The 24257-nt window shown below is 38.1% G+C and overlaps 1 protein-coding gene across 1 annotated transcript; it reads left to right on the forward strand.

Annotated features, from left to right (window-relative positions):
- The first annotated feature begins 10575 nt into the window (after nt 1-10575).
- LOC141908571 (uncharacterized) lies at nt 10576-11512 on the forward strand. The gene is made up of 2 exons (XM_074798667.1): nt 10576-11014; nt 11091-11512. Exons 1-2 carry the CDS (start codon nt 10576-10578, stop codon nt 11510-11512), a joined length of 861 nt encoding a protein of 286 aa, XP_074654768.1.
- Nucleotides 11513-24257: the final 12745 nt, after the last annotated feature.

Raw genomic sequence — 24257 nt, forward strand, 5'->3', positions numbered from 1 at the left:
ATACTTCTTTGTTATCTTACTAAAATATGCATTCAAAAATTCTTTGCCCTTATCACTTTGAACTTTTTTCATACGACTTTTAATCGCTATACCTTCGAATGCGCTACTAACTTCTCCACCATTTTTCGACTTTAGGGGTATGGCGTAAGCGAATTTAGAAAAAACGTCGATCGAAACCAGTAGATATTTAATTCCTTTATTATACTTAGATATATTCGATAAATCACACAAATCGATTTGATGCTGTTGATTGATACCGGATACTATTGTTCTATTCCTCTTGAAACGCACGCGAGTAGGACGATGAAGCGTATATGCCTCTTGCGATTTCAGAAAGTCTCTAATAACGTCTATACCAATTTCATTTCCGGACAGCTTCGCGGCGCGATGTAATGCATTCAAACCACCGAATGCGCTTGGGTTTTCTGGGTTGTAGTACAGGTTGTTCAGTATCTTTTTCAAGTCCGAGGTCAGGCGAGTCGACATCGTCTTTCACTTTTGACTGTTGCACACAACACGAAATGTTGAATTTTTTACAATTAATGTTAATGAGCGATTGCGGTAAACAATCAGACTTCATCATTTCGTTATCCCGATTATTCACACATATGCATATTGAACAACACATGCGGCAACACCGAAATCATCTGCTTTAAAGATTTACACCCGCTAATAATCACACATCCCTTATGTTGTATTATAAATGTAACATTTCCACAGCGAGATATGAGGCTGGGGGTGATCTCCGGATCATATCGCCCACCTAATAACGTGTGTAGTTGGGATAAGTTAACTTTAATTCCCGTTCTCGCAACACCTGTCATTGTTTGAATTTTAAATTCTGTCAATCTAACGGCGGCAGTGGTATTAATCTTTTGTATCAATCTAGCAAATCGTCGCACACTGGTATAACTCTCGCTGGATGACTTTGCTCCGTTACATACTATTCTCCCGCTTGCGAATAATAGACACGTGCCCCTGATGCGCTTATTCCTAAGAATTAATGCGTTAAATTTACGAGGGTTGTACACTACGTTTGACATTGTCCTAGACAACTCCTCTAGATTGAGCTTACAATTAAGATTTGCAGTCGCTACTACATTAACAACGTCGATCATTTCTGATGTTACCATTACGAGAACTAGATACTAAATGAACTTGGATAAAATGAGATAGAATCTAAATTTTCTCCATTCATTCTCTTTCAGATATAGATCACTCGACGACAACGACGACGACGACGTATATTAGAATTTCAAACTTACATTAGATTCATCAAAACGTATCAAGACAATCGAATAAAAAAGGTAATCCGATGATAAATTAGCTTTATCATTATTATTATTATTACTATTATTATTATCATTATATTCTACAAATACACTAAACAAAAATATGTTCACATATAAATCCAATTTTCGAAATCTATATCTTTAGAATTTTTAGATGGCGTAGTCATCCTCCTCCTCTTCGTCATCTTTGCTTCGAATTCATTCTTAACGTTCGGGCGATTGTTAATTAATTTATTTCTAACGAATTTATTCGGGATAAACGTCTGTGGAACGGACATATCTTGTAATGCCTTGATGAAATCGTCGAGTCCGTTCATTTGTTGAGACTTGTTAGGTGTCATGCAGAGATTGATTAAATCGACGATATTACTATCATCTCTTTTGACACCTTTTACTATTATCTCCCCCTTATCGGTCCATGACAATATTTCGGAATATCGCTTTATTCGCTCCAATAACATTTCCGATTTCTTTCTATAGTTTTTCGGTACGTTATTCAAAATTTCCTGGTCGAATTCACTTTTAGTTTCGGTAGTTCGTTTTAAATCACGATCGGTATTCAATGCACTGCTTTTACTTACTATGTTAGAATTAGTGATCGTCGACTCCTTTGAATGTTTTTCGATTTGCATTAGTTTATTCAACGCGTCGTTATACATCTTCAATTTCACGTCGTCCTTCACATCATTATCCATTTGAAGGATATCGGACATTTGACTTTCTATATTTTTCACGCGATTCGTTTCACCACTCGAAGATTCTCGCTTGTCATCGGTTGATGTGATTTTTTCAATCATGGGAATAAATGATCCCGGAACAACGTAAAGTTTTTCAACGTTCTTCATTCCATAAACCCGAGTAGTCGACCGATTCCTTTCAGTATCAGTCCAAGGAAACCGCCTTTTTGCACGATTAATGATTTTTTCGATTTAATCGGTACTCGTCTATTAGCGAGAATTCGAATCCACTTCTTATGTCGCTTCAATTTCTTTTTATCCGATTCGCTGTGTTTGATATTCCCTCTTAATGAATTTATACAGACTTCGCAAATAACTTTCACTAATCTGTTCGACGATGATGACAGAATCGCATCGCGCATATTTTTCTTTCCATCGCATAAAAGTCTTAAGTGAGGAGCGAATTCCTTCAAATGCAAGTGGTTCCTCATTTTATCAATTGACGATGTTCGCGTGAAATTACATTATTTAATACTTTTTATCTTATAATAAATATGATATCCCTCGCTGGGAAATATTCGTGTGCGTAATCTCCATTTGTCCGACGTTTGTGGTTTGAAATCACAAAATAGATATCCACGCGGTGAAATTGAGGTCGCATCTGTAAACGCCTCCTCGAGCGATTTACCTAACCCGGACTGCATCGCTAAAGTCTTTACTTGGAGTCGATCCCTCGGATGCTTGAATAGAACTATATAATGCGTGTTTAACGATATTGTCCGAAAATGAGGTCCTCTCGGGAAAAGGGTTTGCGATATTAGAATCACTTGAAGTTTTCTATGATGACTACCACGTGTAAAAATGGTCTCCAATAATTTGGGGTCGCACTCGTTCAATACATCATCCAAAATAAGTAGTTTTGTTGTCTCTGAACCTGACAAACTTTCGTACAATTCCTCTGTTAAACCCTTAATAAACTCAACTCCCTCTGTATCGTGATAGATTTCCTGATCTTCGGCGTACACCCAAACTATACGATCGGGAAATGGATCGAACATTCTTTCTTCAATCAATCTTTTAGTAAAGACTGTCTTCCCGATACCAGTCATTCCATTGATAATCGACGTGAACCATCCTTGCAATTTAGTCGGCGGTAAATCAGCTATTTCCATTGCCCCCTTTTACCACAGATTAACAGAATCAAAATTAACAGCGATCTATCCAAAACACGTTCATTTTAAAGATTATTATCCACACATTATATTTATTTCTGTCTTCCTTTCTTTTTCTTTAGATGGCACAGAAACAAGTATCAGAACGACTCAGCTTAGGACCAGTCGCCCTACCCAAGCGGTATGGGTGCACAATGTGCGAGCTGGTGTTCGCACACGCCAGCTCGAGATCCCGGCACATTAACCGGGTGCACAAAAAGAGTAAACCGCTTTGTGCCAAATGCGGGGAGGGGTTTAGCACGACGGCCTACCGGGACAGGCACCAATCACGTTGTGCGAGACCCCTCCCAATCCCAGCGGCACGACGGCGACTGGTCCTTGAAGCACCGGCACCGCCAGCAGCAGCAGTAGGGGCGCCGCCAGCAGCAGCAGTGCCAGCAGCAGCAGTAGGGGCGCCGCCAGCAGCATCAGTGCCAGCAGCAGCAGTGCCAGCAGCAGTATTGCCAGCAGCAGCAGTAGGGGCGCCACCAGCAGCATCAGTGCCAGCAGCAGTATTGCCAGCAGCAGCAGTAGGGGCCCCACCAGCAGCAGCAGCAGTGCCAGCAGCAGCAGTGCCAGCAGTAGTAGGGGCACCACCAGCAGCAGCAGGGGCACCACCAGCAGCGGCAGCAGCAGCAGCAGCAGCAGCAGCAGCAGCAGCAGCAGGAGGGGCACCACTGGAATGGGAATGGGAAGAGTTACCGGATCTTGATGAGGAAACTCTTGCCCTCATCGGGATCCGGCAAGGTGGCGCCTTAGAGGGGTATGTACGAAAATACGAGTTCCCATCCACTGAAAACAACAAGTTTGATTTAATTAAATTTTATAACGATATCAAACCGCATCTCATCCGACTGCTTAAAGATGATTTAAGTAGATTGGGTGGGATAAAATGGTTTACCAGCATTCATATAATTTTAGAAAAAGATATCGATGGTGTCCATCAACAAAGGACTGTGTATTTTACTAGCCACACTCGAAGTGCTTTCAATGGTGAACAATTTGACGAGCTCTTGGATCAGGCTAAGAATAAAATGATCCAATTATTGGAACAATACAATACTGAGGGTACTGGTTGGAGGTTTGATTATGTCGAAGTGTTCGATCTACACGTCGGCATATATGAACCATTAGGTGGAGGTTCGTATATACCCTCTCCTCGTGTAATCGTTTCACGAGGAGGGGTTATAAATATCCAAAATTTCGACAATATGTGCTTTCTTTGGTCTATACTCGCCCACCTCCACCGAATGGACACGAACCCCCAACGAGTATCTAAGTATTTACGGTACAGAGACGAATTGAATATGAACAATATCAATTATCCAGTAACCGTAGAACAAATACCCATTTTCGAACAGCAAAACGATATATCAGTTAACGTATTTGCCTATGAGGATGGAAATATTTTTGTTCGTCGTTTGAGTGATAATCCACGCGCAAATCATGTTAATTTATTATTACTAGTTGATAACGATAACGCCCATTATTGTTTGATAAATGACCTTAGTAAATTCCTTTTCCATCTAAACAAAAAGAAAGCCAAATGTTTTTGGTGTTTTAAGTGCATGCACTCTTTTTTATCGCAAGAAAATCTTGATGTTCATACTCGGTACTGTATTCAAGGAATACAAAAGACAATCATGCCACCGACAGATGAGAATGTCTTGAAATTTGTTAATGTCACAAAACAGCACAAACTGCCATATGTGATATATGCTGACTTCGAAATGTTTTTAGAACCGATTGAGGGGTGTAAATTGAACCAGAATCAATCTTGGACATATCGTTATCAGGTTCATGAACCGTGTGGATTTTGTTTTAAAGTCGTTGGCCCTGACACCAGACATTCCCATCCGACAGTCCTTTATAGAGGAGACGATGTTATGAAGAAATTCTTAACATCCCTCCTCGAAAAAGCAGAGGAAATATTAAAGGAATACAAAAATCCTCAACCTTTGGTTATGAACGACGTCGATGAAACACACTTCAAATCAACTGATATTTGTCATATATGTAAGGAAACCATAAATGGTAAGAAATGTCGGGATCACGATCATATAACCGGCAAATACAGAGGCCCAGCTTGTAATTCATGTAATCTGAGTTATAGGGTTCCTAATTTCATACCTGTGATATTTCATAACTTGAAAAGTTATGACAGTCATGAAATTATTAGATCATTGGGCTTGGTTGAATTTAGGGGGTATAGAATTTCAGTGATCCCGACGAACACTGAAAAGTTTATCGGATTTACACTTGGTCCCCTACGCTTCATCGACTCGTTGGCATTTCTCAATACCTCTCTCAGTACTCTTACAGAAAATTTGGTCAATTCGGGTAGAGAGAAATTCATTCATTTAAACTCGGAGTTCCCCGCCAATAAACTTGATCTTTTATTACGTAAAGGTGTTTACCCATACGACTACATGACAGGTTCGGAGAAATTTAATGAGACAAGTCTCCCTCCTAAGGAGGCATTTACCAACACCCTGACGAACACTGAAATTTCGGTAGATGACTACAAACATGCACAGAATATTTGGTCGCAGTTTAACATGGCAAACATGGGCGAGTATCACGATCTCTATCTTAGAACCGACGTATTGCTACTTTCAGATATTTTCGAGGAATTCCGCAAGTTCGCTCATAAGAGCTACGGATTAGATCCTTGTCATTACTACACTCTACCCGGCTACTCATGGGATGCCTGCTTGAAACTGACAAAAGTCGAACTTCAATTGTTCACTGAAGTCGATATGTATTTGTTCATAGAACAGGGGATACGCGGCGGAATATCTGTTATTACCCATCGATATTTCGAGGCTAATAACAAGTATTTCGCCGATTACGACGAGGCCAAGGAGTCATCTTATATCATGTATTTAGATGCTAATAATCTGTATGGGTGGGCAATGTCTCAGGCATTGCCTGTTGGTGAATTTAGGTGGTTAGAAACAGAAAACGATCCCCTTTGGCCCGACGCTCAGGATATTTTAACGATGACGGACGACGCCCATTTCGGCATGATACTCGAAGTGGACCTTGAATACGGTGCCGAGTTACACGATCTACATAACGATTTACCGTTAGCTCCGGAGCGCATGTTAGTCAACGAAGATTTAATGTTATCTCCGTATCAAAAGCTTCTATTTCAGACTTTGAAACTATCGTCCAGCAAGATACACAAGCTTATCCCTAATCTTTACAATAAAACTCGGTATATTGTTCATTATAGGAATTTGAGGCTTTACATGAAACTTGGTATGAAATTAACAAAGATTCATCGTGTTCTCCATTTTCGACAATCAGCCTGGATGTCACCGTACATTGCTTTGAATACCGAATTCCGAAAAAATGCGAAATCCAATTTTGAGAAAGATATGTACAAATTACTGAATAATGCAAGTTTTGGCAAGACAATGGAGAACATTAGGAATCGAATCAACTACCAAATTATTAACGAACCGGGGAAATTGAGAAAAGCTCTAGCGAAGCCATCTACGATTTCATGGAACATTATTTCGGAGAATGTTGTGGGGGTAAAAAAACAGCAGATTTCGATCAAGTTGGATAAGCCTGTGTATCTTGGCTTTTCAATTTTAGACATAAGCAAAACGTTAATGTATGATTTTCATTATAACACCATCAAGGCAGGATACGGGGATAACGCTAAACTTCTTTTTACAGATACGGATAGTTTAACGTACGCTATTCGCAGCAACGATTTGTACACGGATATGGCGGGGATTTCCGACCAGTTCGACTTTTCAGCCTATCCCACCGGCCATCCTTTATTCTCGGACAAAAATAAGAAAGTACTAGGCAAATTTAAGGATGAGACCAATTCTTTTCCCGTTAAAGTGTTCTGCGGTTTACGGAGTAAGATGTATTCAATGACATATCTTTCTCCGGATAACAACGGAACACTTGTGGAAAAGAAAACTGCAAAAGGTGTTGCGAAGTACGTCGTTAAGCAGTCCGTATCCCATAATAACTACGTTGATTGCTTGCGTAATCAATCACGTATGATGGCTAACATGCGGTCTATCCGGAGCTTCAATCATAAGTTACATTCAGTTAATTTAAATAAAGTCGGATTATCACCATACGACGACAAACGTTATATACTAGATGATGGTGTAAGCACATATGCTTATGGTCATCATAAAATTCCGGAGATAAATCATCATTAAAAGAACAAGTCGTTATACTTAATATATATTTGCATATCTTTATTTATTCATAGTTATAAACATTGATTTATTTACACTCACTTATACATGCGTTTATGTTTTCAGTTTTACTTTAAACTATTTAACTAATATATATATTTATTTATTTATCTTATCTATTTATTTAAGATTATATGAAAGTTGGTAAACCATTGGTTTAATATCGTTATAAGTGTTTTCTATATTTCTTTTTATTTCAGGGATGGGATCTAACTCGTACCCCCTCTAAGCGCACCTTTTCCCGTTTTTTTTTTTTTCTTCCTTTTCTACTTTTTTATGCCAATTTCCCTATAATTCTTTTTTAAAATAAATAAAGAAAAAACCAGCATTTGATTATTAACATAATTCATGACTTTAGTTTTTGATATTTATCTATATATGGATTGAGGATACAGGAGATACATATATTCATTAATCATCGATTTGGAATACAGGATGAGGATTACAGTAAACACACTGGAGAGCACCCATCTGATTCTGATGATCATCATTGAACATACACGCTTTCATCCCAACGAGTTCAGGTTCCAAATCAACGAAAGAAATATTCATCAGTTTCTCCCACTGTTTTTCAGATAGTTCTATCCCGGTTTTCGTATGAACTCGTTGTTCCGTTGCAGCTATATAACAAAAATATCTAATGTCGATTATAACCTTATTGAAACGTTTGAACACGGTCACGTATCGGTTCCTACCGACGTGTAATCGAAAATCCTCTATGATATTATTGTTATTGTTGCTTTCATTAAACGAATTGATGGCGGAATTTATGGAATCTCTATGCCAGTCGAGATTAGCCCATTCTTGCAGGTGTAGGCTAATGCCGCGTTTCGTTGGAAATAATCGAAGGTCATCACTGAGTTCATAAGTTCGTATGTCAACACGTTTAACATCCTGCCACTCGCTGACACACGCAAACACTAAATTGCCCAGATAATGACGTTTCACATCCGCTTTCGCATAGACGTATTCTTCTTTAGACTCACTCAGTTTTATATCCGTTTGTACACAAGCATTCTCTTTAACAACCGTATCTATGACAAAAGAAAAGATAATATGGTTACATTACAAGTGAAACAATAAATAACTCAAAGGAGGAGAGGATGTTTTACAAACAAACAAATTAATTACACATACATACCAGGCTTAGCAGCGTTAATATCTAGCTTTAAATTCTTGAAATTCAGTCTTCGAGGCCTCTTTTTTGGAGCATCAGGTTCAGACATGTTTCGTTTCAACACGGGAGTTGTGTGCGTATCCATGATCAACTCAACGAATGAAATCACCTTTGGAGAACACACGTTATATACCCCTCATGACGTCAGATATTTTTCAGAACGAGGATCGTAATCATCGAAACAATTGATAATTTGCATATGTTTATATTCATCCAGATCTAACCATATTCAAATGATCTCGTTTATAAATTTCACACACACCAGCTCAATAGATTACCATAAAAACCGGTAACTAAATACCTAACTCAATAGTTAACCCACATTAGCTCCATATAACACATAGACATTAGCCCGATAACTAGTTCACATTAGCTCGGTATTAACATTCATTCACTCACATTAGCTCAATGTTAGCTCAGATTAGCTCAGATGTTAACCGACATTAGCTCAAATTAGCTCAGATGTTAACCGATATTAGCTCAGATTAGCTCAACAGTTTGCTCAGATTAGCTCAGATGTTAACCAACATTAGCTCAGATTAGCTCAAAAGTTTGCTCAGATGTTAACCGACATTAGCTCAGATTAGCTCAAAAGTTAGCTCAGATTAGCTCAAAAGTTAGCTTACATTAGCTCAAAGTTAGCTCACATTAGCACAGTTAGCCCAAAAGTTAGCTGTGCCAGAACCCCCCTCTGACTATACTACTAACGGGAATGACGGAACAAAGAAAATGAAATTCGTTGTCACAAGCATTGAGGTGATACTGCTGGTGACGGCTGATGTCTGTGATTGTCTGTCTGCGAGACTCGGCTCGTTTTAGAAAGTAGATGATGATGGCGTTGGAGATGAGAAGTACCGCGAATGGCGCTGCACTGACTATACCTAGATGTATGTTAAACCAATACCGGGTCCAGAAAACCGAATAGACCCCTTCCCGTATGTGGCAGGAAAGAAATCCACAAAAATATGTAATTTGATGGCAAATATTAGAACAATGAGTACTACAGAAGCGTAGATCATTCTAGCGCGCATCGGAGCGACGACCGACACGCATCATGATTAATATCATGAAGGGAAAACCCACAATATATTCAAAACAACTGCTCTGGTTTTTTCCCAGACGTTTCCATCCTCCCGTGGCAGGGTTCGAACCTGATGGCATCGCTACACTCAGCCACGGCACGAACCGTGGCAATCACGATGCCATCAGGTTCGAATCCCTGCCGCGGGAGGATGGGACATTTCCGGTGTTCGGGTGGATTACTTCCGCCCATCTTCAGAGTTTATTTCAAATTTCAAATAAACTCTGAACATGCGGTAGCAAGTATTCAACCGGAAACGTTAGAAAAGAAAACAAGAGCTGTGGGTTTTTTCTCTTCATGACCGCTCCGTGTGTGTTTAATCTTAGTCGTTTATCACTTATTTCTCCTTTCTCTCAATTTTGGTCTTTTGTCATTGTTATAAACGACAGCACCGTTCAATCATGATAAGATTACCTTTTATTTCTTGTTCATATTTGTTTCGGAGATTCGTCAACGGGGAATAACTATAATAATGGGCAGTGATTTAGTGATGTATGAAAGCAACTTTTCACAAATCAAACTTATTCGTGTATTTAGAATTCGCGCGTTGGTTCGGGATAAAAGCGATTTGACGACGAATCAATTCGTAACACAAATTGTAGAACCACTGAGTGGGCAAACATCGAAATGCATCATCAAACAGGACAGTTGTTGCTTTATTCATCGAATGAAAGCCCATCTGAAAAATCATTTTCAACCGCGTTTTTATAATCGGGAAGTCCGGCGCGTCAGTGTTGTCAGTTGTCGATGAGCCCACAACTGAAACGCGCGTATCTTCGGAACGAGGACCATAACGGAACAACCAGGAAAAGTGCAGACTTTGATACTAATACCATCGACTAAACATTCATTGAGAATTGAACTACACATTACAGTCAGACTTTGACGGGGCAATACTCGAAATGAACAATTCAACCGAAGAAATAGGAGTGATGCTCGTAGTTTACGGAGCGCCGTTTGTGCTATTATTCGGAATAGTTGGAAATACGTTGATAATCGTAACATTCAGTGGTAAACGACTTCGTTATAAAAGCTACGCTTGGTTGTTCATTTGTTTATCAGTTTCAGACTCAGGATTTTTGGCTACCAGTCTGGTGAGGCGATGGGCCTTCTTCTATTATCGTTTGGAATACGATTTTTGCGTGGTGCACGTCTATCTCACTTATTTATTCTTGCACGCTTCGCCTTGGATGTTGGTTTTGATCACGATCGAAAGATGCGTATCGGTCGTCGCTCCGATGCGCGCTAGCCGAAAGCGAATGATTTACGCTTCTTTAGCGGTCATTTTTATAGTACTTGCCATCAACTCGCATATGTTTTATGGAATACGGATTGGAAATGGTGTCCCGCGGTGGGCTCTGTCACGAACGTGACGGAGTCTAGTCAGTTTTCTGGAACTGGTATTGGTTGCCCATAGACTTAGTTATAGCCAGCGCAGCGCCATTCGCGGTACTTCTCGTCTGTAACGTTGTCATCATTTACTTTCTAAAACGAGCCGAGTCTCGTAGACAAACTCAGACATCAGCCGTCAACAACACCTCGAAAAACCAACACCATCACCTTAATGTCGCGACGAATTTCATATTCGTCGTGACGTCATTTCCGTTCAGCGTGGTCCTACAACTAGACCTTAATCAGGTTTCGATTCTGGCCCACGCAATCTTAGCAATGTTGATGTACCTGAATTATGCCATTAATTTCTGGCTGTACTGTTTCACCGGAAGGAAGTTCAGAGAGGAATTGATGATTTTATGCGGCTTTTGCAGTCGAAAGAATCGGGGGCCCACCGCGTACAGTACTACGAGTCTAGAACTAGGAGAATCCTCCGTACGATTTTAGAAAAACATCACTTCACCACATGATTAATGTCTTATTTTTGGCCATACTACATCGAAGTCGGATATATTTGCATACGTAGATATACACAAATACATATCTTATCTTATATCTCGGCTCTTCGGAGAATGAACATCAGGGCCCGGTTTCACGAAACAGTTTAAGCCTAAAACAGTTATGTTTTAATTGTTGTCCTCATTGAAAACATGAAGTAACCAATGGCAATTACACCAAAAATTTGAGTTGAACTTGTTTGTGAAACTGGGCCCAGGGATGATTTGTGAAAACAGTTCGTTTTCCTGGCCCGAACACATACTAGGGGGGGGGGGGATGCTTGGAGAAAAAGGGAAATATCACCAAAACAAAAAGTCACCTAAGATTGTGACATGGTGGTGGCCGGATTGGGCGATCGCCACGGGAGCGAAGCACGATGAAGGGGGTCGGGAAGTTGTAATATTTTGATTGTTTTTAGACCGATTTCCTGCAATCTGGACCAAAAAAATTGGCCTTTAGCCCCTGTGTATGGGTCTGGTCAAACCGGAGAGTATTAGAAATGATGCTTTTTATTCTAGGATCAATACACGTTGGTTGATTAAAACAATTTTACGACCAATCAATCATTTGCATTGTGGTCACATTAACGATAACAAAGGCAAAACCTTAAAGATTCATTATCAAATGGACGACTGGGAATACAATGTCATCACGACGCCATCAACTAAAGACAATAAAGTTATTATTTCAGTAAAAATGTTAAACGGGATTGTCACGTCGACAGACGAGTCTGTGAGTTCACAACAAGCAGAAGCTTTGAGAGTGAATAACGTGCAGTAGTAAAATCCCACGTTGGCACGAATATCAACCGCTTAAGGATAATGTACGAATTAACTGCAGCCGGTGAGTTTGGGAGGACGGTCGTAGTTTATGGAGCACCGTTTGTGTTGTTATTCGGAATAGTTGAAAATACTTTGATTATCGTAACATTCAGCTGTAAGCGTCTTCGTTATAAGAGCTACGCTTGGTTGTTCATCTGTTTATCAGTTTCAGACTCCGGACTTTTAGCAACTCGTCTGGTTGGTCGATGGACCTATTTCTATTACCGTTTTGAATACGATTTCCGCGGTGAAAACTCTGTATTGTGCGTGGCGTCTCCATTTCTTGGTCATTTCTTCGCGCACGCTTCGCCTTGGATGTTGGTTTTGATCACGATCGAAAGATGCGTATCGGTCGTCGCTCCGATGCGCGCTAAAATAATCTGTTCCCGTAAACGAATGAACTCCGCTTCTTCAGTTGTTATTTGTCTAATATTTGCCATCAACTCGCATATGTTTTATGGAATACGTATCGCTCAAAGCGGCCACTGCCGCGAACGTGAGGGGGTCTATTCAGTTTTCTGGACCCGGTATTGGTTGCACATAGATCTAGTTATAGCCAGTGCAGCGCCATTCGCGGTACTTCTCATCTGTAACGCCATCATCATCTACTTTCTGAAACGAGCCGAGTCTCGCAGACAAATCGAAACATCAACCGTCAACAACCCCTCGAAAAAACCGGTCACCAACAGCATCACCTTAATGCTTGTGACGACAAATTTCACTTTTCTCGTGACGTCATTCCCATTTACCGTTTGCCTACAACTAAGCGGTGAGATTTCGACACTGGCCCACGCTATTTCAGCAATGTTGATGTACGTGAATTATGCCATTAGTTTCTGGCTGTACTGTTTCACCGGACGAAAGTTCCGAAAAGAGTTGGTCGTTTTATGCGGCTGTTGTCACCGAAAAGATCGGATGCCCACTGCTTACAATGTTACACGACCAGAACTAGGAGAATCAAACGTACGATTTTAACATCATCTAGAAATAAAAAACACTTGATTAAACATCTAATTTTTCGTGAACTTTTTTAACCACTAGCTCGAATATACTCATTGGGATATAAAAGCATTTCACTCAACTATCGGAACCGATAAATCGTCAGCTTTCATTCGATTCAAAAATAAGCCATCTGAAGATAGCGAACACGATTAATCTACTGGAGGTAAAACGATATACAAATGGGGAAGACATCCATATTCACAAACAGTCTGGTTTGGTTTAGCTGTAATGTTAAAATGAAACTAACATTCGAAGATCAAATCATCATCGAATCATGTGTCAACGTTGTGAATAAATACAGCAACACCATATTGAGAGATATGTTTATGTCTTTTTTTTTTGCTTGGCATTGAAAAGGTCGGCGAGCCGTTACGTTTTACTACACTTCTGGCTAATGACCAAATTGACTGATTTTTGAGAACCGTAATGGGGCTTACAAGTTAGTTACTGGACCGTTGTGGCCCACCATTCTGAAAGAAACATTTTACTTTGTTGAATAAGATTGTTTGGCACGTACGTAATAATTTGCACATCACAACACTTCATTTCACGTGGAGAGCTCACTATGTCAGACGGGTTTTGGAGTGATTATTTAAATGGTACAGTAATCGTGACATTAGACTCTTTGGTGCTAGCCTAGTATATATGACTTATTTCAGCTTACGCATCAATAAATTTCTTAATTCCCCAATTTACTCATGCTACACATTGAACTATTGCTGTATATCGGACTTGGGCCGGTCGTTTTATACTCCACGGTTTACTTTATTGACTCGAAATTGTTCCATCACAGTTATACCGACAACTGCTGACAAGTTTGCGTCGGAACACTCTCAGCGTCGTTGCATATATAAAGAAATTCATGCAGAATACGAAATGACGAGGAATCATCAATGTTTTGGATAGAAATGGCCACAGCATTGTTGTATAGAAGTGAATGATGGGGGTTTTACTTTCGTGAATTTCTAAATTGTTAATTCGATGCACTAACAAGAAAATCAAACTTCCCAAATTATTCCAACATTCGCAAAAAGCGTATGGCATCACGAGTACCAGATAGACAATAACTATCAGAAGTAGAGTTTTACTGGCCTCGGTTTTATGGCGACTATTGCGAACCGAAACATCAATACGTGTTTTACCGCGGCGAATTTTAGCAGTTGCCACTGATGCTACAACTACAACTAAAGCCGGGACTATATCCCGAACAAATACTGCAACAGATCTATACGTATGAAAAATAGCACGAGCTCCACGAAAACCTCTACAATAAAAGAACGGATACGTTTGGTTGGTGATGCTATGTTGTCCAATAAGTATCTTACGAATTGGCAAATCCCAGTTAACAGTCATTGCAAACATAACAGCAATAACGATGACGCATCTACGTCGAGAAAGTGTGAAATGTTTTATGTGATAAAAAGGAAAACGAACGGAGACAAATCTTTCGATAGAAATCACAACAACGATATAATTAGACACAGTAATGGCTTGATCTTTAAACAAATTTTCCAAGAAACAAATCGGAATTGTTCGTTCTAACAAACTATGGAAATAGTACCAATAATAGTAAATTGACGGACACACTTTATCCCCTTTACCCACGAAGGCGATCCAACCTTTACATTGAGGATATGATCCTAGTTCATAGATGACGTAGGTCATCATGGTGTTGGCGAATTTTCTCAAACTGAACATTACAACAAGTTGATCTGAAAACGCGAGAGTTATGAGATACGGGAACGTGTAACGAACTGACTGATATCTGCGACACCGGATAAGTAGATAGATGGTAAGAAAGTTCAAAACGCTTCCAATCGGATACATGAACAATTCTTCGGTGAACTGAAAGCGTCTATAAACTTTGTAATTTCGAATGAATTGAGAAAAGGCCCAGATAAACGGTAGCGGTGGTATGAATATTCCAGGAGGTCTGGATGTAAGGTTTCTCATCTTCACTCACGGGTACACGTATATATTCCAAAATGTTCGTACAACCGATTTGACTGAAGGCTTTCTACAATATAATGACAGTGCAGGTCGACAGGTCTTCTCGATGCACGCTCATATAAATACCAGGTCCGAATGCAGTATGAAATATGATACTTTTAATCATGCATTATTTTTGTAGCTAAGAAAACTAGAAATATCGACCAAGCTAACGTTGCATTCCAACAATTACTTATTTCATTCGATTTTATCATGATATTATCAAAATATAACGAATCGTTTTCAACGGATCATACTCGAAACAAACCTAACAAAGAATAGGTACGTCTAGTAACTGTGAAACGTTTCGTGTGCAAAAACTGAACAATAGACGAGACTAGACTTAGAGATAGAGATAGAAATCACAAAAACTATTCAAACAATGTAATTTTCATCCATTAATGATTATAGAAATCTACATCATATATAAATACAGAATGTCTTATACATAATAGACTAAGCTTATAACGGGTAATTGAATTATTCAGAGAATGGTCTTCTTATTTAATTAAAAAGAGCACTTTAAAAGGCATTAAGATGAATAAATTATTTGTTTTGTTCATCGTATCAGTTCACAGAAGTAGAAAGATACACACAGATTCGGAAAGAAATTGAAAGAAAAAACAAAAATATTACAAAAAATTACAATGATTACAAAAAAAACCCAAAAACCAGATACCATAATCACACAATCAATACAAAAAGACAAACAATTTTACCTTAACACTCTTATCAGACATAAATATTCTATGACCATCAATGTTACAGTCGTTCGATTCATATCTTACATAGGTCGAGGAAATCTCGAATACGTGTAGCAGATTGTGATACATTATAATTCCATCATTAGAAGTAAGGAAGGATACAGTATATCATTTCTATTCAGGTTAAATTCATAACAGAGTTATTTGCGTCAGAGTATTTCCTGTCGGGGAATTACTGCCGGAAATTAGAACTTTACTGAGGGTTTGAAGGACAATATTATTGCTGTCACACACAAGGGCTTACAAAAATCTATTGTGTAGCTGTAGTCGAATTGGGAGATCATCACAAATACCGTGCAAACAATTATAGTGAGTGCGATAGGGCAAGTTACCAGTTTGCGAGTTAAACTCTTCGAGGGACTTAAAATAACAACATCATCCGCATATGCAAACGTACTCATAGATAAACCAACGATCTTACAATCAAAAACAGACCAGATTTAGACAGTTGATGAATAATTCGTCAATATAGATTTAAAATAACAAGGATGCGAAATAGCCCCTTGTTTAACGCCGTGGCTATTACCCTCAAGCCTATCTCTTATTCATTTTTCCTGGAACTATGAATTTTCTTTGAATTCCTCAATGACCGTGGCCTTGTAATATTTTGACCAAAGATATATCACTACCTAGTCGTTTTACGAGCCAATGGGGAACCCGCCAAATCAGTTATTCCACCAGATGGCGTGACGAACAGTAGGTCGTCCATTAGTCTCAAAATTAGTTAATTTATCAATGAACTTTGAACGGAATTTCTAGACTCCCGAATCCATATGATAACACCCAGGACGTACCCAATATAAGATGAATTCACTTTTCTATTCAGATATCGGTATGAATGATTGATTCATTTAAGCGATAGGTTCACTCGCAATCAGAAGAATTCGAATGCGGAATACCAACTACCTACTAGCAAACCTCGTAGATCCTCGCCTGCCATAAGTGGAATCGCCACAGAAGCACGGAAATCCCATTGATTGCCCATGCTTATAGCCAGGAATTCATTGAGATACAAATTCTGACTACAAAAACGAATTGAATTTGTGCAAACATTTCCCAAACCCTTTCAGATGCTTAACGTTTACCATTGGTTTTTGATTCATTTACATCTATGTTTGACAAATAAATTCGCTCTCGTTAAAACTAAGTAGGTTGTGTCAGATTTCTAAGAACTAGAGTTTCATTTGATGCGAACAATATTGTAAGCGTCAAAACATACTCTAATTTGCATCAGTCCAATTCAGTGAGACAGCCAGCTTACACTTCAATACATGTAGTTAATCATCACGCATCATGAATTCAACTCACATTCAAATTGGCCGCACACATCCAGCCTTTACACCAAACTCATGATTCCCGTGAACCGATCTGCAATCGACGACACCGTGTCAACAGTTGATTATCGTGAATCATGAATTCAACACAAATTCAAGTAGGTCGAACTTATAACAGTAACATCGTTCTCATGTCCGTAGTGAACTCGTCTAGATTCTACCGCACCGTGTTACTGGCCATTCTACCTATCATGTTCCTGTTAGGAGCATTTGGCAATCCAGCTACCTTCCTAACGATGATAACTCGCAGATTCCGCGGTTTGTCTTACGCTAACTATCTTATCGTTTTGTCTCTCTTTGATTTCATTTTCTGTATCGATTTAACTCTGATGCCTGTTTTACAGTTTGTTCTCTTGAATCTTAACACCGGTCCTATATATATGATGAATTCACTGATCAGTTGTCAGATCCATGAAATGTTGATGGGAGTTGCCGCTACAAACAGCTCGTGGTTAATAGTAGCAATAACTCTAGAACGTGTGGCAGTTGTGCTCTTCCCGTTCACATCTCGTTTGATATGTACACCGAGATTCGCTAGATCTGTTATATTGATAATGACCATAGTGAATACACTGGCTATGATTATCCTTCCCAAGTCAGTGCATTTTAAAGACAGGTTTTTCGGATGTTACTTTGAATTAGTTGACCAAAAGGAATTTCTTGCTCCACTTGGCGTCTACGTTTTTATTTTCCCTCTTTCTTTGATTTTAGTATCAAATTCTGTAATAATAATTCAGTTATTAAGACGTTCAAAAATAGTTTCGTCTCATCATAAAACTACAGAATCAAAGCGTACAACAATAATGCTTATAACGGTGTCACTCGTATTTGCAATGTTCACGCTTCCAAACACACTTGCTGCAATCTTACCAATTCACACGGAGCAGAAAGAATTTTTATATTTCATATTTGCACAAATGCGAGTGTGCAACTATGTGATAAATTTCTATATATATCTTTTACTGGGAAAGGAATTTCGTAAATATTTCTGCATGAAAATCCGCTGTAAAAGTTCTGTGTATTAACCATTGATTTCAAGTTTGATTTGCTAGACACAGCTTTATCTCTCATTTACTGTGAACTGGTTACGATGACATTTAGTAAATCCAACAATAAAACTTTGTGGACTTTTCTAATTTCACTTTTCATTGGACTCACAAAATTACAAATTCACTTTTGTAACATAAGTCGATTTCTATTATTACAAGTTCATTCTATTATTACTAGTTCACTGTAAATGAAAGAGAAACCGTTTTGAGCTTTCTTATTATTACTAGATTCCATATTGGACCTACCAATTATAAAATGACAGTAATTATTAACAATTGATGTAGATTCTGATATCATTCAACTGAAAATGGAAAGGTGCTCCCACACTACAAGTAGCCAACACTCCAATGGTGACAGGTCACGTGTCTCCTCTGAGCGGTCCTGGGTTCTTCGAACCTGCTACCGACCACATTGTCGGAACCAACGGGCCGAGACAAGCTGTGGAAAACTATTAAGTTGATGACGAAGGGCGGAATGGGAGTCCTCATCTGCCGAGTAACAGCACCCTAAATAGAACAAGGAATACTGAATAAATGATTATCACTTTATTTTACAAATGCTGCCTTTCTATTCCGGTTCCTTTCCAAAACGGAAGTGTTACCACAAAATTACAATAGAGAGGGCGCCACAATACAGCATCAACATACAGAAAACACCCTACCGAAATTCGAATTTATATTCAACGACAAATTAGTGGAAGTAGTGGACCAATATATGTATCTTTGAATCATAATCCAGCGCAACGGAAACTTTCATTAAGCGAGAAAACATCTATGCGATAAAGCACGAAGAGCCATGTTCAGCCTCATTAACAAGAGCCGAACTCTGAAGCTGCCCATAGATATACAGCTCAAACTTTTCGACGCGACGAAAGTTCCCATACTCCTCTACGGTACGAGGTATGGGACTACGAAGATATAAAACCTCTTGAGACGATCCATCTACAATTTCTTAAACACGCGCTAGGTGTCATAAGGACCACACCATCGGTGATAGGTTATGGTGAGACCGGCAGATTCCCGCTTACCATAAACATCAAAATGAGAATGCTTAGCTATTGGTGTTGTCATTCAAATAATCAAAGCGAACAAAAAATCAGCCGAATTCTTCATAGAATAACATACGCTTTGCTAAAACAAAATCAATATTGTGGGAACTGGCATACATTTATCCAACAAACATTGAACAACTGTCCTGGACTAGCATATCTCTGGAACGAGCCATGGCAGAACTTCAACCATGAATTGATGATCGGAACGGTTAGACGAATCCTAGAGGACCAGTTCTTGCGCCAAGGAAAAACAAATTAATGAGAATTAGAGATGAAACTAACTACTGATATTTTAATAAAAACATTCGGCTTTGAATTCAATGATATTATATATTTTTCATGGGGCTTAAAATTAAATCAAAATCGGTATAATGAGTTAAGAAATTTGATGAACGTACATTTCATTTCATAACATATAATGGATATCTCAAGAAGTGGCATGCAAGTGGTCAATGGATAAACTTAATAGTGGTAATCAATAAATTAACTCATGAATATTTCAAAATATCAAAATAAGCTATTAGGGCACAGACGGTCAGCAAAGGTAAATAAATGCATAGACATTGTGTGGTGATTTATATAAAAACATATCTTCAAACTTTGCTCAATGCAAAAAGTAGTTAACCGTTTCCTTCGTCATATCCTTGGACTCCATAACAGATCACCTATTCTACCTCTCCTTGGAGATCTTAGCCAATTTCCCATACTCATTGAAATAATTTTATCTTCTGTGAAATATTGGTTAAATTGCATGAAAAATAATCAAAACTCCCTGCTCTATCTTTGTTTGTTAGATATGCATGAATCCTCGTCCCGAGACTCTCGTTTTAATTTTGTTTCTTGTATAAAAAAAATTCTATTAGACTGTAATCTTAACCATATATGGGAAAATTTAAGGCACAATCCAAATATAACCAGATCAACTAGAATTGTATGTAAATATATGCAGCAGGGTTTTCTTATTTTTTGGAATTCAGAGATCAATGATCCAACTCACAGCCGGTATAACTTTTATAGAACTATGAAATCTAAATTTCAGCTAGAACCATATTTATTATTTTTAAAAGACCACTCTCTAAAATCAGCAATAGCAAAACTTCGAATGTCATGTCATAACCTTATAATTGAAAAAGGAAGGAGACTCGGCATCGCTCAACCAAATCGTATTTGCCCTCACTGTAACGCTGTCGGCGATGAATCCCATTTTCTTTTTTATTGTAAACTGCAGGATAATTTAGGAACTAAATATGATATTGTAAATCTAAACCTAGACACTTTTCTTTCGGCCTTTACTAATCCCAATAAACCAATCTTCTTAAATATTGCGAAATTCATATATCATGGGCTTGTAAATATCACTTAAATAATATTGTATATATATATATATATATATATATATGTTAGACATTGTATTCTCTCTCCTTATATTATTTTTCTGTTAGTGCACATCTTTGTGTCACACATTTTTGTTTTTTGTCTGTTTGTTATTATTGTTGTTTTCTTCATTCACAATCTTATACTTTGGATTTATGATGAATAAATTGAAATTGAAATTGAAATTGAATATATAGCAAACTTGTGCAGTGTCTATGGTGGCTGATTCGGGCCATACTAAAAAATGTTTCTGTACGGCTGAAGCAACGATAAAAACATTTCTACGTTCTCGCGCGCTAAAAACTGGCCAAAGTGAAAATTTTGTTATCGTTGCTTTAGCCGTACGGAAAAATTTTTTAGTATGGCCCAATTCAGCCACCATAAGTGTCTGATAACATCAAGGTGAGACAATCATCGTAGACTTACCTAAACTATTTCATGAATTGGTCTAATAATCCCAACAAGCAAACCAATCATCCTTGGCCTTTGATAGTCTCCCTCGATATACCATGGAAATGGTTGGGGAGTTAATAAAATCCTGAATACTAAAACATACCTTAGTAAATGTATTTGGAAGTGTTAGCATTCTGCTACGAACATTCTACATAGTTTACTCCTGCTCGGTATTGCAGTCCTAAGTTCCAATCGAATCAAGTAATCATACTTTATAAGATGATAACTAAAGGAAAAAACAACATTCTATTTTCAAGGATAATATGTGATTAAGACTCTTAGTTGTGACCCCCCTAAAAATGACCGCACTCTTTATTGAAAATAAGAATATATAATGAGCTTGCCCAATGTTCGATTGTATCAGTACAATTTAGTTGGTTTGAAAGGATGAAGAGTTTAAAGTTCACTCATTACAAAAACTCAAAGTTTCAGATTAATTACCATATCATCGATGCTATTATTACAGTTTTCCATCTTTACTTAGGCCTATCATCATAAAGTACATCCAGATAGATATGTTCAATTTTGTGGAAAGTTGGGACAAATTATGTTTTATCATAATAACCACCAAAATACCTCATTCTTAGTTTGTTCCTAAAAGAGGCGTCACAATCGAAAGATGGCGTTACCACTTTTTGAATGCTTGCCAAGGGCCTGTTTTCTGTGAAACAGCAGAAACCCCTAATACTGATTCGAAAAAAATTGTATGAAGTGAATCAAACTGTTATTTGACTGAATTTCTGCACTGGATTTTCATACAGAAATATTCACGAATCTCTCGTCCGAGTAAAAGATATATATAAAAATTTACAACATAGTTACACGATAAAAACTGATTAAAAATGTCATATAGAAATTCGCTTCGTTCCTGTGAGATTGGTAAAAATGTAATGGCAGTGTTTGGAAGTGTAAACAGTGCAAATGCGAGTGAAACTGTTACAAGCATAATTGTTGTACGTTTTGATTTTGTAGTTTTCTGACCAGACGAAACCATTTTTGAACCTCTGAATAACTGAATTATTATAACACAATTTAATGTAATGATCAAAGTTAAAGGTAGGAGATAGACGTGGACAACAATGATGGTGAAATATGTTATTTGGTCAGATAATTCATAATAACATCCGAAAAATCTGTCGGTTAAATATAGCGACAAAGTTGGTAGAAGAATGAGAACCAGTACATTCACTGCAGTAATTATCAATATAGCAAATCTAGCGAATCTCGGCGCACATATCAAACGAGATGTGAACGGGAAGAGCACAACTGCCGCACGTTCTAGAGATATTGCTACTATTAACCACGAGCTATTGATGGCTGCAAGGTTCATTAGAAATTCATAGATTTGACAACTGATCAGTGAATTCATCATAAATATTGGACCTGTTTTGAAATGCATGAAAACAAACTGTAAAACGGGCATCAGTGTATAGGCCTTATTGATACAGAACGTGGTATCACTAAGAGACAAAATGATAAGATAGTTAGCGTAAGATAAACTGCGGAGTCTGCAACTTATCATTATCAGGAAAGTAGCTGAATTTCCAAACGCTCCAAACAGGAACAAGATAGGCAGCATGACCAGTGACGCAGTACGGTAGACTCCAGATCTATTATTCACAACAGACATGAGAACGATGTAGCTGTTATTAGTTCTACCGATCAACATCTGAGTAGAATTCATGATTCAGGAGGATGAAATGTCTGAGTGGGTACTGACTGACTGATAGTCTATTGACTCTTTGAGAATGTTCTGGAACTGACCGTGTCTTCTCGCGTATTGGAAAATTAATTTAACTTTAATGTAAAGATATCAAAGTCTTTATTGCTGCTACTAAAATTCATTTGTAAGATGTATTGTTAACAGCGAATATCAAATCTCACAAATCTAACATAATTTACTCAGATTTGTGAATTTTTTTTTCATTGTGTGAAATATAAACGTTTCTGAATTAAGTACGAATATTTACCGTACAAGAATTAATCGGAAATGGTAAAATAGCTTATAGTAAAACATATGAACAGGTCGGAAAATGTCTATCAGTTCTATACAAGGAAAACACAGGTCAAAATAGCAACAGTTCATTATTCAATCACATTAATATATAGGACAGTAAGACAGTAGCGGATACATGAACAATTTTTCGGTGAATTAAAAGCATCTATAAACTGTGTAATTTTGGGGGTATTGAGAAGAAGCCCAGATAAATGTTAGTGGTGGTATGAATATCGTATGATGTCTTATCTTCTATTCACGATCGGATACACGTATTCCAAGATTTTCACTTTATCTGATTCAGCAAGTATTGCTATAAAATATTGGCAGATCCAAGTTCAAAATTGTAGCAAATCTAGCTACTATTTTAGCATCTACGGCGATTTACTGTGAAGTGCTGCGTGTGTATTAAAGGAAAACGAACGTCGTAACGTATTTGGATAACTTACCATTTAATCACGCGATTTAAGAAGTGCTTATACGAATTTTAACGTATAGTCCGCAGATTTCAACTAGCGATTTTTATCATAGAATGATCAATACGATATCGATGCAACCTTTAGTTACAAAGCCATCCCAATTTTATACATTCCTCTGTCCGGTTTTGTAGATTCATAATCAGAGTGCAAAAACTAGGAAAAAGGGGATCGATTAAAAATCAAGTAAACGCTCTCAGTAAGGTGGTGACTGCACAGGAAGGTGACAGGTAGATACCCTACACACCAGTAAGGTGATAACTGTAGGCCCGTTACGTCAGTAAGATTCCGTGGACGCGTATAACAATCATCTTTTCTTCTGTTTCGAGGACCTCGTTTACCTAATCAATTATTCCCAAAAATCGATTAATATTATATTCTATT

Source organism: Tubulanus polymorphus, chromosome 7 (genome assembly GCF_964204645.1).
Source record: "Tubulanus polymorphus chromosome 7, tnTubPoly1.2, whole genome shotgun sequence".
Classification (NCBI taxonomy): Eukaryota; Metazoa; Nemertea; class Palaeonemertea; order Tubulaniformes; family Tubulanidae; genus Tubulanus; species Tubulanus polymorphus.